This window comes from Ursus maritimus (genome assembly GCF_017311325.1).
Source record: "Ursus maritimus isolate PB19 chromosome X unlocalized genomic scaffold, ASM1731132v1 scaffold_X1, whole genome shotgun sequence".
NCBI lineage: Eukaryota > Metazoa > Chordata > Mammalia > Carnivora > Ursidae > Ursus > Ursus maritimus.
Genome location: NW_024423319.1, coordinates 104,637,174 through 104,652,286, shown reverse-complemented (window position 1 = coordinate 104,652,286; position 15,113 = coordinate 104,637,174). Strand labels below are relative to the sequence as shown.

General features: G+C 44.2%; 1 protein-coding gene across 6 annotated transcripts in view; it reads right to left on the bottom strand.

The window, feature by feature from the left end:
* The window catches only part of PCYT1B (phosphate cytidylyltransferase 1B, choline), a 132,832-nt gene that overhangs the window by 102,497 nt on the left and 15,222 nt on the right, over positions 1-15,113 (bottom strand). For 5 of the 6 annotated variants that reach the window (XM_040633371.1, XM_040633380.1, XM_040633357.1 and 2 more), the window contains exon 1: positions 4,486-4,777. The exons of the other annotated variant lie outside the window; for it this stretch is intronic. In XM_040633371.1, coding sequence (XP_040489305.1) covers positions 4,486-4,602 — 117 coding nt within the window. In that variant the 5' untranslated portion in view covers positions 4,603-4,777. Of the gene's footprint in view, positions 1-4,485; positions 4,778-15,113 lie in introns of those variants that run through there. 6 annotated transcript variants of the gene reach the window in all.

Genomic DNA, 15,113 nt, shown 5'->3' with positions numbered 1-15,113 from the left:
GGGGGGGGGCTGGAGGGATGGTGAAAGAACAAACTTAAAAGAATGGAAGAAACCGATTCACTGATTCCATGCTCAATACGCCTGACAGGTATTGATCTGCAAGAAATGGAAGTTGCATTTGGACCGAGACCAACAGGAAGAGGTCTAATAATAACCTTGGGCAGAATTCCAGTTGACCACAGTAAATGCCCAAGGAAACTCATGGTTGTTTATTTTCACCAACACAGCACATTAAGTATCTCCCTTTTTAAAATACATGCTGCTCTGTGGTTAAATAGACGGTGACACTAGTAAAGGCAGTCACTGACGTCTCTGGAAATCCAGTCATCTTTCTGAGCATTAGCGGGTGAGCATCCTACCTCCCACCTGGCACAATGCACCTTCTGCAAGACAGCAGTCTCTTGGCACTGCTCCACTTCGAAGTAAAGCCTGAAATGAACTCCTGCTAACGTGGCATATCGAACCAGCCCTTTTCCAGTTCCAAGGCCTTCTCAGTGGATCGGTGGTACATCCATCTTCATGGGAGTGACCACTGCAGGCTAGAATCACAACTTCCTTCTCGTAGCACAAGGCACTCCTAGAAGAACTTGACCAAGGTCGTTCGCCAAATCCTTAAGCAGACAGCTTCCGGGGAGGCTGGGCCATGTTAGAAAGGGTTTATGGGGTATCTGCTGGGCCCAGAGGATTTGTCTAAGCACAATCTGAGATATGAGGACACGGTCCTTGCCTGAAAAGGGTCTTCATCCCTTAGGAATCAGCGCTATTACATCATACCGCCTATGACCACTCAGTTTCTATTCTTGACAGACAAGCTTAGGAGTCACTTTGCATCATGTTTAAGATCAAAGGGGGGATAACAAGTCAAGGATCAAGAATAAATACTTTAACAATGGAAAGGAGAGTTCTCAGAAACATCCCAAACCTGAACACCACGGTAAAGTAGTGAGAGTATTAGATTACATCCTAAGATATAAGCTTTATTAGAAAACCGATTCACTGATTTTCTGTTTATTTCTTTTCTAATTTCTTTTTTAAAAGATTTTATTTATTTGAGAGAGAGAGAGAGCACAAGCTAGGGGAGAGGGACAAGCAGACTCCCCACTGAGCAGGGAGCCCGATGCAGGGCTTGATCCCAGGACCCTGAGATCATGACCTGAGCCAAAGGCAGACGCTTAACTGACTGAGCCACCCAGGCGCTCTCTTTTCTAATTTTTTTTTTACCAGTGTTACTTAATTCTATTTACTCCTCTCCTGACGTTTTTTTTCCAATGAAAAATAAGGCAGGTGGAAAAACAACAAGTACTTCTTTCAGAAAAATTTCTCCCTGAACATGATTACATCGCATCCTCAATGTCCTTATCAATTTGCTAGTTCCGAGGATCTAAAATATAGATTGTTTCCAAGCCCTGCTTATTTACGTGTGTCTGCTTCCCACTTCAATTCCTTAAAGGGCTATGCCAGGCTCTGGATTAGAGACCAGAGATACACTAATGACAGGACAGGTTTCTAGTCCAGATCCCCCAGCAAACTTTGACTCACAGGGAGGTCATCACACTCCTTTCTGCCCCTACTACACCTGCTAATACAGCTCTGAGCATGTGGTGCCCATATCAACTCGTAGGCAAAGTATCTGTTTATGTGTCAGTCTCTTCTAGAATCCCTAGATCACAAACTGCTTGAGGACTCAGCTTATAGTAGGTACTCAATCAGTGTGGGCTGAGTTAAACAGGATCACAACAGACAACCTTCGCTGAAAATATGTAGGCAAATGCACGTAGACACAGGGCCACTGTACCCTCCTTTTCCAGTGCCAAGCTAAAAAAGAGAGCACAGTTCATTACAAAAAGGGCATTTGACAAAACTTCTGAGACTTAAATAAAATTTGTACTTAGACAATGACGTTCAGCAACGTAAGTTCACATTCCAGTACTTGCAGCAAAGCTTTACGGCCCTTTATATACCCAGAAATTTCCTTTTCAGTATCCCCAGGTAAAGTCACAGTTTGGGGAGCCAGTGCGTGCCTCAGCTAATACAATGAGAACCATTTTGCTAACCGCTACTCTTTTTTTAAGACGATGTTTTGTTATTGAGTCCTGTTGCCTCTAAACTATATGAATTCCAGTTTGATAACAAGTGGGAGAAGAAGACTGTCCTCTGAAGGGAAATCTGTTAAGTCTTTCGTGAACTTTAAGTAACTTTGGAACTCATCCGCCACACCCTGCTGATGCTTGCAGTGCCAGTAACCCACATGTGATTTGGAGCGATATGGGTGGGTGTTGGGAGAAACAAAGAATTTATACGTTTTGAAATGTGAAGATATTAGCAAAACTAAAGATCAAGAGAAACTACTAAAAACCATAAGAAGAAATGCTATTTAACATTTTCACTTGCCCCTCTCTCCATCATCAAAATTTCTCAGTAAGTAGTAAGCATGTGCCATAGCTATTCAATTCAAATCATTAGCAAAGGAAAATCGGGCTCTAAAGTATACATCTAAATTTAGAATATACCCCTACAGTGATCAAAGTTGGCTGAGAAGAGGTGATTCTAAAAATTGAGTAGGGGGTTATAAATTGGCTGCAGCCTCTGTTTAAACAGAGCAAAATTTCAGTAGACCATGATAACGATGGACAACATAGAAAGTTTTCATCAAAGGTAGATTGAAGCCACTGCTTTCACCGTTCGACTTCTGTACACACACACTCTTACTTTAAGTTAGATGTGCATAAAAGATGGGAAGGCAATGTACCCACTCTGGAGTGTGTTGCAGGGGAAAGATCTTCCACTTGGCAGGTGTAGAGCTCTGGGTTCAAATCGCACCTCTAGCCCTTGGAAGCAATGTGACTTTGGGGAAAGTCGCTTACCCACTCTGAACCTCAGTTTTCTCATTTCTAAAACAGCAGGGACGTGGAGGTGTGACACTGCCCGCTTTTCAGGGGTCTTTAGAGTCACCTCCAGGATGAGACATCACAAGTCAGAGTGCAACTTCAACGTTCTTCCTTCTCTTGATTTCCTCTGCCAACCCTCTCTCGGGCAGAAGCAACCAAGGGGCAAAATAAGTTAAAAGGCAAGAAGGGAAGGAAAAGAAGTGGGCAGGAGAGACAGATGATGCACAAAGTGGAGCTGGATGCTGCCTCACTCTCCCCTGCCCTTTACCTGTTGGGAAGGTGTGTGATGCAAATTTGAACACCGGGGTTAACTTTAAATATATATATATGCCATTCAGTAAGCGGCTCAAGTGCTAGGGGGAGGTTTATATTAAACTGTCCTAAGAAAAATAAATTGTATAAAATAGAAACACAGTGAAGAAAAGCCCACAGCACTCTAATGTAACTGCCTTCGTTTTCATGTTTTGGGAAGTTGTTCTAAGGCTGCCTTTGAACCTTTGTAACCCTTATGAAGAAGTAACAGTTTTGCATGATGGGCCGGCCTTGGAATCTGTGAGCCTTCATTCAGGGAGCTGAAAGAAAATGCCACATCGCTAAATACTTTTTAAAAAACCTCTTCCCAGGGTCAAACTCCATAGCCAATCAAAATATGGCACCTCTTAACTGGGGGAAATCGCTAGAAAAAGGATAGCTCTAACTAGTGTGCTGCTTGGACTTGAGGGTGCAAAGAGAGGTCTCTCCAAGTTTCCCAAGACTTCAGGCCACAGAGAACCCACCCCCCATTTGGTGTTTTTGATTCCTTGAGGATGTTCGCTGAGGTAGTTGAGAACCATCTTCCACACCTGCTTAAATAAGCATGCCCAGTGGCAGAGAAACTGATCAAATTTGGAATACCAATCACTGAGATGGAAGGAAGCTCTGAGTGCCCCGTTTCCACACTTTCGTTATTAAAGGCATACAACCCTTTTCTAAGTAGTAAATGTAACTTCCCCCGGGTTCCCACTACCTGAAGACAAACCCTCCCAGCACAGTCCGGAAATGCTTCGGATTCATTTAAAAGGCACCTTATTTCTAAATACATCACTGAGGGCTTCTTTTACTTACTCATTTTGAAATTTTCAAACGAACGGGGAAGTTTTGCTTCTATATCGTTTCCATTTTTCCAAAATTGGCATTAGGCACCAAAATGAGTTGGGCACCGAATCATTTCTCAGCTAGAATTTAGAACTTAACAACGGACTCGTCTCGAGCTTTTCGAAGAGAATACCATTTTAAAGCGCACTGTAGGATTTTTATCTTCAGATGAGAATCTACCTAAAAGGAAAAAGGCCATCCATCCCCTCCTCCCAAGGCAGAAAAACAGCATAGCCCAAGCAGCCCGTTTCCTACCCAGCCAATACAATAATGCTTTGTAAGCTGAGAGCAGCGCCCCGGTATAGAAGCTAAGTATAAACAGCTGAGAAGGATTAGGCAGTAGCTCCATTCTCATTTACATGAAAATCCTCCTAGCATCGTTTTCCTCGCTGGCTGCAGGCGCATAAGGAACTCTTTTGTGCCATAGCCAAGCATAACATTTGCATCCTTTGTCTTTACTTACCAGTCGAGGCTGTGGGCATGTGTGCTCTATTTCCTCCATGGTTTCTGAGGGAGGCTCATTGGAAAGGGATTTTGGGATACCTGTTTCTGACTCAGCATCAGTGGTAAGTACTGGCATGGCCAGTGAATGCTCCCTCCAGCTCTACACCCTCTGTGAGTCTCCTCCCAGGCAGAAAATGTTTTCTTTGTCACGTATTTTTCTCTTCTTCACCCATCCCCCTTCTTCGCCCCTTCTTTCTCTCTTCCCTGGGGGAAGTGAAGAGGTTCGCCCCCCCCCGACCCCCACCCGTTTCCTTCTCCGAAAAGCCAAAAGGCAAGGCCTCAGTTTATCACTATAACAACCAGAAGGCACTGGAGCGGCGGGTGCGGGATACAGTACTTCATTTGCATGGAGCGCGCTGGTTGGCTACTGTCATCATAGTACCACTCCGCCGGGGAGCGGCCGGGCCCCATTGGCTGGCCCGCGGTGCCCACGGGGCCCGAACTTGCTGCTTTTGTTTCTTCTGCTTAATTCAGTTGCAAAGGTCCCTGTCTGCGCGGGGCAAGGAACCCGCGCTGTACTACCCAGATAAGATAAAACCGCTTCCTGAGGAGCCCACCAGGACTTCTCGACGAAGAACATAACAGACCTGCACTAAAAAAGGACCACATTCCTGGCATGTTTCCCTATCATAAGTGTTTGATGTGCTACAGTCAGAATGTTGCTAAATAGGAGTCACCCTGAAGACAAAGCAACATTTGGGCCCAAACTCCCTGTGCCCTCAATTGTCAGCTAGCCTCAGAGGGCCTCTCAGGGCATTTATTGTGGGCACCCGAGTGTTCACCCCCTTGACTACAACAAGAGCACTGACAGCCCCCCCCCCCTTAGGCCTGGTGCAGCCCCAGAGCCTACCCCTGGGGCTGCCCTGGGAGGAATTTTTGAAGGAAGCGGATTGTCTGACAACCTGCCTCGCACCTCTGACTGCCCTCCCAGTGGCTTCCTCCCTCAGCCAATTCCTCTCCCCGGCTATTCTGCGTTTCCTCAATGAACTCTTGTTGCCGTTGTATGCCTTTCAATGCACTGTTCCATTAACTGGTCTCTTATTCCTCCACTCCCCTTCTACCAGTCGTGGATACCATTTCCTAAGCACCCTGCTCTCAGCCAAGTGCTCACAGCAATCACAGAAACATTCCAGTTGCAGTGTTAGTGATGATGTGCCTTAATGTCTAAATCATCCATGAATATCCCCCATTTTACGAAGACACACACACTGCTCCGAAGACACACACTGAAAGAACTTACAAAGGTATTCATTCTAGTGAAATATCACACTTCTAGTAACATTAATAAAACTCATGATAACTATTAGAATTTATTAAGCACCTGCACAGTGCTAAGTGCTTTACCCAGATTTTGTTTAATCTTCATTGGAACCCAAAGAAGTCGATCCTGTTATTATCCCCATTTCACAGGTCAGGAAACTGCAATTTAGAGTAATTGCCCAGGGCCTCAAACTCATAAGCAGAGTTGTGGGGATTGGAAAGATTTGCAGGGGATGTGGGGGAGGAGCTGGGATGTAGCAGATGCAGTACTGTAGAAAAAGCACCTTGGTAGGAGTCCTCTTAAGACAAGTCCCTGGGCTTCTAGATCTCTCATTTTAATCTATAGCAGTGGTTTTTCATCCACATGTGGTCCAGGACCAGCAGCAGCAATATCAGCATCATCTGGGAGCTTGTTAGAAATGCAAATTATTGGCCGCTCAAGATGAGATTCTGTAGGTCTGGGGTAGGGCCAGCAATTGCATTTCTAATAAGTTCCCCAGGGTGATACTAATGCTGCAGGTCCCAGGACCATGCTTTGAGAACCAGTAGTCCAAAAGATGGGATAAAAATACTACCCTGCCTCCCTCACAGAATTTGGGAGATCAAATAAATATCATGTGAAAGCACTTTGTAAATTAGAATGTGGTATACTAATGGGCTTCATTTTCATTACTCCTCAAATAAGACAGCTAGCCTTAAAAAGAAAATGGACCCTGCAGCATAAATTTACAGCTCGACAGTTACAGATTCTGGCACTTTACATGAGAATGACGTCACCTGACTGTCACCTGTTATTACCTATGCTTAAAGAGAGCTCCAATAATGCAGGAATTCCAGTGACGGTGGGCCATCTGAAAAGGGGGAGTCCTACCCACTTCCTACCCTTTCCTGCCTGCCCTGTCAGCCCTTCTGGAAACAAAACACCTCAAGCTGCAAGTTTAGTTCTAACAAGTCCTTCAGCTTGGAAGAGCCAAACCCTGCAATACTTTTAGGAGGCCCTTTCCCACCATGCTGGGTGATATAGGCATGATATCGTTCATCTAATCTCAGTGTTTTCTTTACCTTACAGCGGCAGTTCTCAAAGTGTGGTCCCCAAAAGAGTAGCAACAGCAGCCCTGGGGAATTGTCAGAAATCCTTAGTCCCCACCCCAGATCTACCTAATGAGAAAATTCAGGAGGTGGAGACCAGGAATCTGTGTTTCAATAAAATCTCCAAGTTTTGGAGGCATTCTGCCATATGCTAAAGTTTGAGAACCACCGTCTAGAGCCACAGGGTCCCATTGGAAAGCCCTTAACCCTCTGACCCACGCTGGGTTCTGGACCACCAAGCTGCCAGCTTGGTTCCTAATTCGTCCTCTACTTCCTTCTCTAGAATGGGAGGATCTCCTGTTTACCTGCCTATTTAGCAGAGTCCTGGTGTCTAGCGGGGTCCTTGTGGGAGTTATTTTAACTTGGGGGCTTCCTAATGCTATTAAGGTGATCAGCTGAGAACAACCAGTTAATTCCATAGTACGGAATTAAACATCCCATAACCCTCTAGGGGTTATGCCGAGGGGAAGGGGATGACTATCAAGGGATAACAGAAGGGAAGTTATTGGGGTGATGGAATTGTTCCCTATCCTGATATGGTAATGGTTACACAAATGTATACACGTGTTAACATTGTTAAAAACTCCACACGGGATATTTGTCAGGACATGCTAACAGCCTTTAGAACGCTCACACCCTTTGACCTAGGAATTCTGCTTGGGAATTTACCCCCAAAGAAATACTCAGAGCAGCACACAAATAATTGTGTACAAAGACACTTAATCCAGAATAACTTATAACAGGCAAAAAAAAAAAATTACGACTTGCAGCAATAGGAGTAAGGGTTAAAACAAAGCGCGTTCACACAGTATTACATCGGCGCTAGTGCTCAGATCAGCGCTGCCCCTCACAAGCCGCTCATCTTTACTTCTACCATTTATTAGGTACCCCTTACATTCTCGGCACTATGCTCGGTACTTATCATGAGCTGCTTGTGAGCCCCAAGACACCTAATCAGATATGAATAGTGGCCCCACTTTGCAGACGAGGAAACCAAGCCCTAGCGATCGTCCCATCAGCTTGGAAGAAGCTACAAATGACATTATTCTTCCTGCAAGCGTTCGTCACTTCGACAACATCAAATTGTTGAAAATGCCATTCCCAAAGATCTGCAGCGAAGAACTAAAATTATCTCCTCAGAGCAGAAGCTGTCTGAGCCCGATCCCCCCAGGCCTCATCATGGGCGACAACCGCCAGCCCGCTGCCAACTGCCGGCCACGGCGTCTCTCTGTCCGAGGGCTTTCTTGGGCCCTGGGAGACCCCCCTACCCACCAGCATCAGGGAGGCAGGGCTGAGGGGCCAGAAAATCAGTGGCCCACATCCCTAAGAGCTCTCCACCAGTGACTGACAGGAGTGAAAGTATAAACACCCCAGCGCTCTCGGCCCTCAAGTGGAAGGACTGAGTCCTATGCTCTACATGGACTCCCAGGCTTCCCCGGTGCGATTAAGTTCCAACGGCCACCGTGGTAGCTGGCTCGACAGTACACCCTCCATTGCCTGCCTGCCTTTCCTAGTCTCCCTTGCCCACACTCTTGTAGCTGTTGCCTGGGCTCATTTCCCAAATGAACTACTTGAACTTGAATCTTTGTCTCAAGATCTGCTTCTGGGAGATCTCCAATTAAGACTATTTCAGTGCCTCATCATAAAGTGTTAATACCTGGTTCTTATGGCAAAATATCTTTTATACCCTCATATGGATACAAATGAGCCATAACATCATATGTTAGCATATTGTCTGTTAGCCTATTTTTTAAAGTAGGCATTACACTTAAGCTTTCTCTTCTTTAAAAATACCTTTTTCTTCCCTTTTATTTTCCAATCTTTAGTCATCATTTTAGAAATTTTATATCCATTGTATAAAAATGTTAGCTCAACCCGTACTGGTAATTTTAAATTATTTAGTTACAGTTTGTATGGCCCCCCCAAAATATGATACTGCTCTTAACATTTATCAAGAATGCCATGTGTAAATCCTCCTTTCCAAATCCTTCCTCCTTACCGTCAGTCCTGTCTCCACTATTTCTTCCACCTTTCCTTTTTCTTTCTCGTTCATTTTTTTCTCACTGCCTCAGATATACCAGATAAGGAATGTATCACAAAGTGAGAAAGGAGATTGAAAAAGCAAGGTAAAGTTGACGGAACTTAGGGTTTCCTGGAAACCATTATTACCTTCCGTGGAATTTTGTTACTTTTACGGCTCTATTTTGAGCCACTTCCCAGTTTTCCACATGTGGCTTATGGTTTGGGCCTAAAACCTGACATAATCCAGAAAGAAAATTCCACCATACCAAGTAATGACACTCATGCATAAATCCTCTTCACCTACTTCAGGAAAATTATGGTAATAAAAATGTTTTTCAATGTAAAGCATTTCATCTCTCGCTTGGTGCTTTTACACATTGAATTAAATCATAATAATACTCCAAGATGGACAGGTTTTAATACCGAAATTTTTCAAATGAGCAAACAGAATCAGAAAGGTTAAGTATCTTCAGTAAGGTCACACGGTAAGGGGCCAAACTACCACTTGAAAACCGGGTCTCTTGAATCAGAGTTCAACCCTGTTTTCCACCAAACTACACTGCCTCACTTTTCGATCTGGTTATATTTGCTTTGTTAACTAGGCTGCTGGGCTAACTCATGCATAGTTCATCATTCCAAACAGCCCCTTCCCTGCTTTTCTATTGGATTCGAGTAACATGAAGCACTCTTCACTTATATTCGTTCAGTTCATTTCGTATCTCCAAAACCATGGACCTGGACTTACTGTAGGTGCTTGCATCTACTTAGGAGAGAAAAATAAACATGGAGGCATTGCCTGATTCACCAGTGGGTCAAAAGCCAGGCTGATACAGGTCCATGACCTATACAAGCCATTAGGGGGGAAAAATAATAGACATAAAAAGTAGTCAGAGCTTCAAAACTTATTTTTTTTAAAGATTTCATGTATTTATTTGAAAGAGAGTGAGTGAGAGAGCACGAGTGAGGGAAGAGGCAGAGGGAGCGGGACAAGCAGACTCCCCTCTGAGCAGGGAGCCCGACAGAGGACTAGATCCCAGGACCCAGGGATCATGACCTGAGCCGAAGGCAGACACTTAACCAACTGAGCAACCCAGGGGCCCCAGGAGCTCTGTTTCTTAGCATTCAAAGACACCATGCCACAATGGTTGTGCCTGTGTTTGAGAAGGTCCTAAAAGAGGTAAGTTGTTGTTACCTACATGAGATGTGTTTATCTAACTGCTGATGATAAAATCAGTTATAAGCATAGTACATTTGGTTTTGCTCTAGAAAAACAGATATGATAGCAGCTTTTTGCATAAATTAAAGTTGCCCTTAGCTGGAATAAATCATTCTTATTGACATTAGCAGCTGTGTAGTCAGTAAAGAATTATTGTTGCTATTACTTGGTGGTATTTATAAACACTTTTATTTTCTAAGTGCTTTACAATCACTTATTGTCTAATTAATATCTAATCATCTGTTTACAAGTAATAATCACACATGTAGTGCAGTTTAATCAAAACTCCAAAGGCAGCCGCCATCATGCTCAAGAATATTGTGTGAATTTTGGTCTCTCCTTGATGGGGTTTGGGTCCAGACATATGGCTGAAACAGATGCAACTGCAAAAAAAATGAATAGAGATTCCTCACTTGGATTTGAGCATAATTTGGAGTCAAACTTTTGCACACCAAACAAATTATCTGAATGTCACTGGATAAGTAAAAATATAGGTAATCTTCACCACTTAATGGCTCAATTACACATAGAAAATTTTTAATTTAAGCCACAAAATTGGATGATAGTTTATAATAAATGTTCAAGGGCAGACACCGACTGAATATTGGAAGTGTTCGTCACAATCATCGTTTCAGTGATTACCATGGAAAAGATCAAATTTAACAAAGGTGGCTCGGGGAGGATCGAGGTCTAACGCAGGTTCAAGTCTAGACCAAGCTACGGTCAGTATAAACACCTGCCAGACGTAATTACCTACTGCGATCCCCTGTCAGTCCCCCCAAGTGTTATTCTATAAGTAATTAAGGGAACCATGGAAGAATTTTTTTAAGCAGGTGAAGGATATGCATACTAATGCAGTTTTCCCATCCATTTTCCTACAAGTAGAATCGCTGAGTCAGGGTATTTGCATTTTCAAGGCTTTTTGGAAGTGTTTTTTGATACTCTTATCAAACTGTCTTCCAGAATAGCTGACCAAATTTACACTTCTGATACTCCAGAAGAGCTGTCTTTCTTGGCTATTGGTATGCTGAAACCAGTTTCCTTCCTTCTAGGTTTGCCACCAGGCAGTTTCCCAATACAGCAGCAAATACTGCAGGGTCCTGAGGACTGTCCCGGGGCCTTGTGAATGTGATTACAACGTGCTTGACTGGCACGTGAGTCAGCAAAGCTATCTGAGCCGAGGATGGATAAATCGACTCCCAAGTGAACCATCATTACAATTCTGGGACTTTTTACCAACTGATTTTGAACGGCATGAACTCAAGAGTGAAATCTTCATCTTGCAAAACCTGCCCCCAGAATCTTTGAATGCCCAAAGAGAGATTCGGTTTGGGGCCACCTGACTGGCTCCGTTGGTGGAGGTGGAGCGTGAGCCTCTTGATCTCGGGGTTGTGAGTTCGAGCCCCACACTGGGCGTAAAGATTACTTAAAATCTTCAAAAAAGAGAGAGAGAGAGAAAGAGATTGGGTTTCATCTTCTGTATTAGTTTCCTCTTGCTGCTTGTAACAACTGACCACGCGTGTTGTGGCTTGAAACAACACAAATATATTCTCTTAGTTCTGGGGGTCAGAAGTCTGAATGGGTCTCAGTGGACTAAAATCCATGCGTCAGCAAGACTGCATTTCTTCTGAAGGCTCCAGGGGAAAGTCCGTTCCCTTGCCTCCTCCAGCTTCTAGAGCTGCTCGCATTCCTTGGCTCGCAGCCCTCTTCCTTCCGTCTCCCCAGGCAGCAGCTGCCTCACTGCAGCCTCTGCTCCAACAGTCACGTCTCTCTCTCCCCAGCCTGCTTCTCTCGCTTGAGAGGACCCTTGGGTTTACACTGGGCATTGGGATAATCCGGGATAATCTCTTGCATCTCAAGATCTTCAGCACATCTGCAAAATCCCTTTTGCCGTGTCAAGTGGGATAGTTACGGGGTTCCCAGGTTCTGGGAATTGGGATGTAGACATCTCTGGGGGGCCATTATTCTGCCTACCACACATTCCTTAGCATGAGCTGAACCAGGTAGCTCACCTCCAGATATTGGAACAATACATTGCCTATAATTTTAAAACAGTCATTTGTAAAACCCTGCTTTGTGTCAATCACAGGTCCTAGGCCAGGCTGGCAGGTAAGAATCCGTGCATAGAGAGGTTAAGTGATTTGTCCAAGGTCACAGAGCTTTGGCAGAGCTGAGTTTCAAACGCAGGTCTATTGGACTTCAAAGCCCCCGTGGATCATACGCAGCATCTGTCGCTCAGCATTTCCCATGCTCTGCTCTCTTTGCTCCCTTTGGATAGCCTTCATGTTGAGAGCTTCTCACTTAGTTTGACATTTAATGATACAACCCAGCTAGATAAAACCTTTTATTAAGCCCCTATAAATCTCATATTTGACTCATTCAGTAGGTGCCAGTGGAGGATGTCATCAGGAAACTCATTCAAGACGATGTCTCCACACGCTCCAATAAATCTTCCCAAAAGCAGCATCGGATGGGTTCTCCCCCCAGAATACGAACAGGAGTGGACTCACCAGGTCATCTTCTCTGTGGGTGAAATGTTACTCTGAGAAATACCAGGTGGTGCCAGTGAGAAATGATCTTTCCAGCAGCCTACAAGTATATCCACTCTCTTACTCTTGAGAAAAGAGAGCCTGACGCTTTAGGGGTCTCATTTCATGTCTTAATCAAGTTTCTCACCCTCTCTGCTTCACTTCGCAAAATTCTCAGCCTTGGCTGTGCACGACAATCACCTGGGGAGCTTTCAAAACCACAGAAGCCTGGTCCCCACTCCCCAGAGATTCTGCCCTTATTGGCCTGGGCTGCAGCATCAGGACTTTGAAAAATACAGAACCAAAAAAAAAATTGATAACCACAGAGATGAAATGAAGCAGAGATGGTGAGAGACTTTATTAAAACATAGGTTTGGAGGCGTCTGGGTGGCTCAGTCGCTTAAGCATCTGACTCTTGATTTTGGTTCAGGTCATGATCTGGAGGTTGTGAGATTGAGCCCCATGTTGGGCTCTGTGCCCAGTGGGGAGTCAGCTTCTCTCCCTCTCCTTCTGCCCCTCTCCTCACTCACGCTCTCTCTAAAATAAATAAATAAATCTTGACAAAAAAAGACATAGGTTTTGACCCTCAACTATTAGGCTCTCTTTTTTTCCAAGAATGTCTATTTTGTTTGCATCAAAAGAAATAAACTGTATTAGGTCCTGTATCCCATGAAGGCAGCCATGTAAAAACCTTCAATATGTCCAAAAGCAATCATTTTAAACTTGTATTTATTTATTTATTTTTAGAGAGAGAGAGCCTGCACATAAGCAGGAGGAGGGGCAGAGGCAGAGGGAGGGAATCTCTAGCAGACTCCCCACTGAGCGTGGAGCCTGATGCTGGGCTGCATCCCACGACCTTGAGATGATGACCTGAGCTGAAAGCAAGAGTCGGACATTCAACCAACTGAGCCACCCAGGCGCCCCCAAAAGCAATCATTTTAAACACCTACTCTACTTAAGTGCCAGGTGAGGGGCTCTGTGGAATGACTCAGTAATGGTGCTTGACAGTAACTATATATAGTCAATGTCCTGCCGCAGAAGCCCATTCTTGCTACAAGGATAAATACTCTTCAGTAAGTAAGTAAGCAAGCATGAGATAAAAACACTTCCAAAGAAAAATAATCCTTTATTTCTGCAAAGTAGCCTGGATAACCTCACCACATGACTCAACTGTAGGAATTCAAAAGCAATAAAACCATCAGCATTAAACCATGGCAGTCCCTAGCACATATCAATACTACCACTGCTCAAAACACTTTTGGAATAATTCTTTTGAAATTTTCATCATGGCAATTTTATAAGGCCACTTATGCAAATCGGTTTTGGGCGTGGTAGAGCATGCAACTCTTGATCTCAGGATTGTGAGTTTGAGCCCCACATTGGGTGTAGAGATTACTTACAAATAAAATCTTAAAAGTAAGAAAATCAGTTTTTATATGATCAAATCAGTATTTTTTGGATCCAAAGAGGTATTAACCAGATTTCCAGATTTACCATTTGCTTATCAAACTATCAGTTGGCTTTAGGTTGTTTCAAAAATATTGGAGGGGGCACCTGGGTGGCTCAGTCGTTAAGCGACTGCCTTCGGCTCAGGGCGTGATCCCGGAGTTCTGGGATCAAGCCCCACATCAGGCTCCTGCTGGGAGCCTGCTTCTTCCTCTCCCACTCCCCCTGCCTGTGTTCCCTCTCTCACTGGCTGTCTCTCTCTCTGTCGAATAAATAAATAAAATCTTTAAAAAAAATATTGGAAATAACGCTCGAGGATGATTGTGTCCTCTATTGACATCCAGTAACAACAGAGGGGTGGCCTACTCTGGCAAGAAATTCCTGAAGAGCTAGAGATCTTAGTGAGGAAGGTGACCCCAAGGCTCTAAGGTCAGTTCTTTAGAGCAGAGGTTCTCGTACTTTAATGTGCATAAGAATCACCTGGAGAATTTGTTGAACTTGTTTCCCAGGCCAGGGAAGGCCCTTGATTTTCTCTTCAGCTGGTATAGGTGCTGCCTGAGGCCCACACTCTGAGTAACACTATTGTAGAGCTAAACTGAAGATAAAAATACCGATGTGAATATATGAGTTTTATTATCCTTTTTTCAGAAAGGACAGAAATTGTCCAAAGGACTCAGGAGCCAATTTGGAGAGACTCTTGTCAGCCAAAGATGGAAAGTTTGCACGTCAATAAGGATGAGAACTGCAGGGGACTGAAATCCGCCAAATACGTTTAAATCCACCTGTTCAGGGGCGCCTGGGGGGCTCAGTCAGTTAAGCGACCGAGTCTTGGTTTTGGCTCAGGTCATGATCTCAGGGTTGTGAAATTGAGCCCCGTGTCAGGCTCTGGGCTTAATGCAAAATCTCCTTGTTCTTCTCCCTCCACCCCCCTCTAAAATAAATAAATAAATAAATCTTTTTAAAAAAAGGAAATCCACCCATTCATAATTCTATTGAACAAAATCCCAAACAAACCAAAAACCTCAG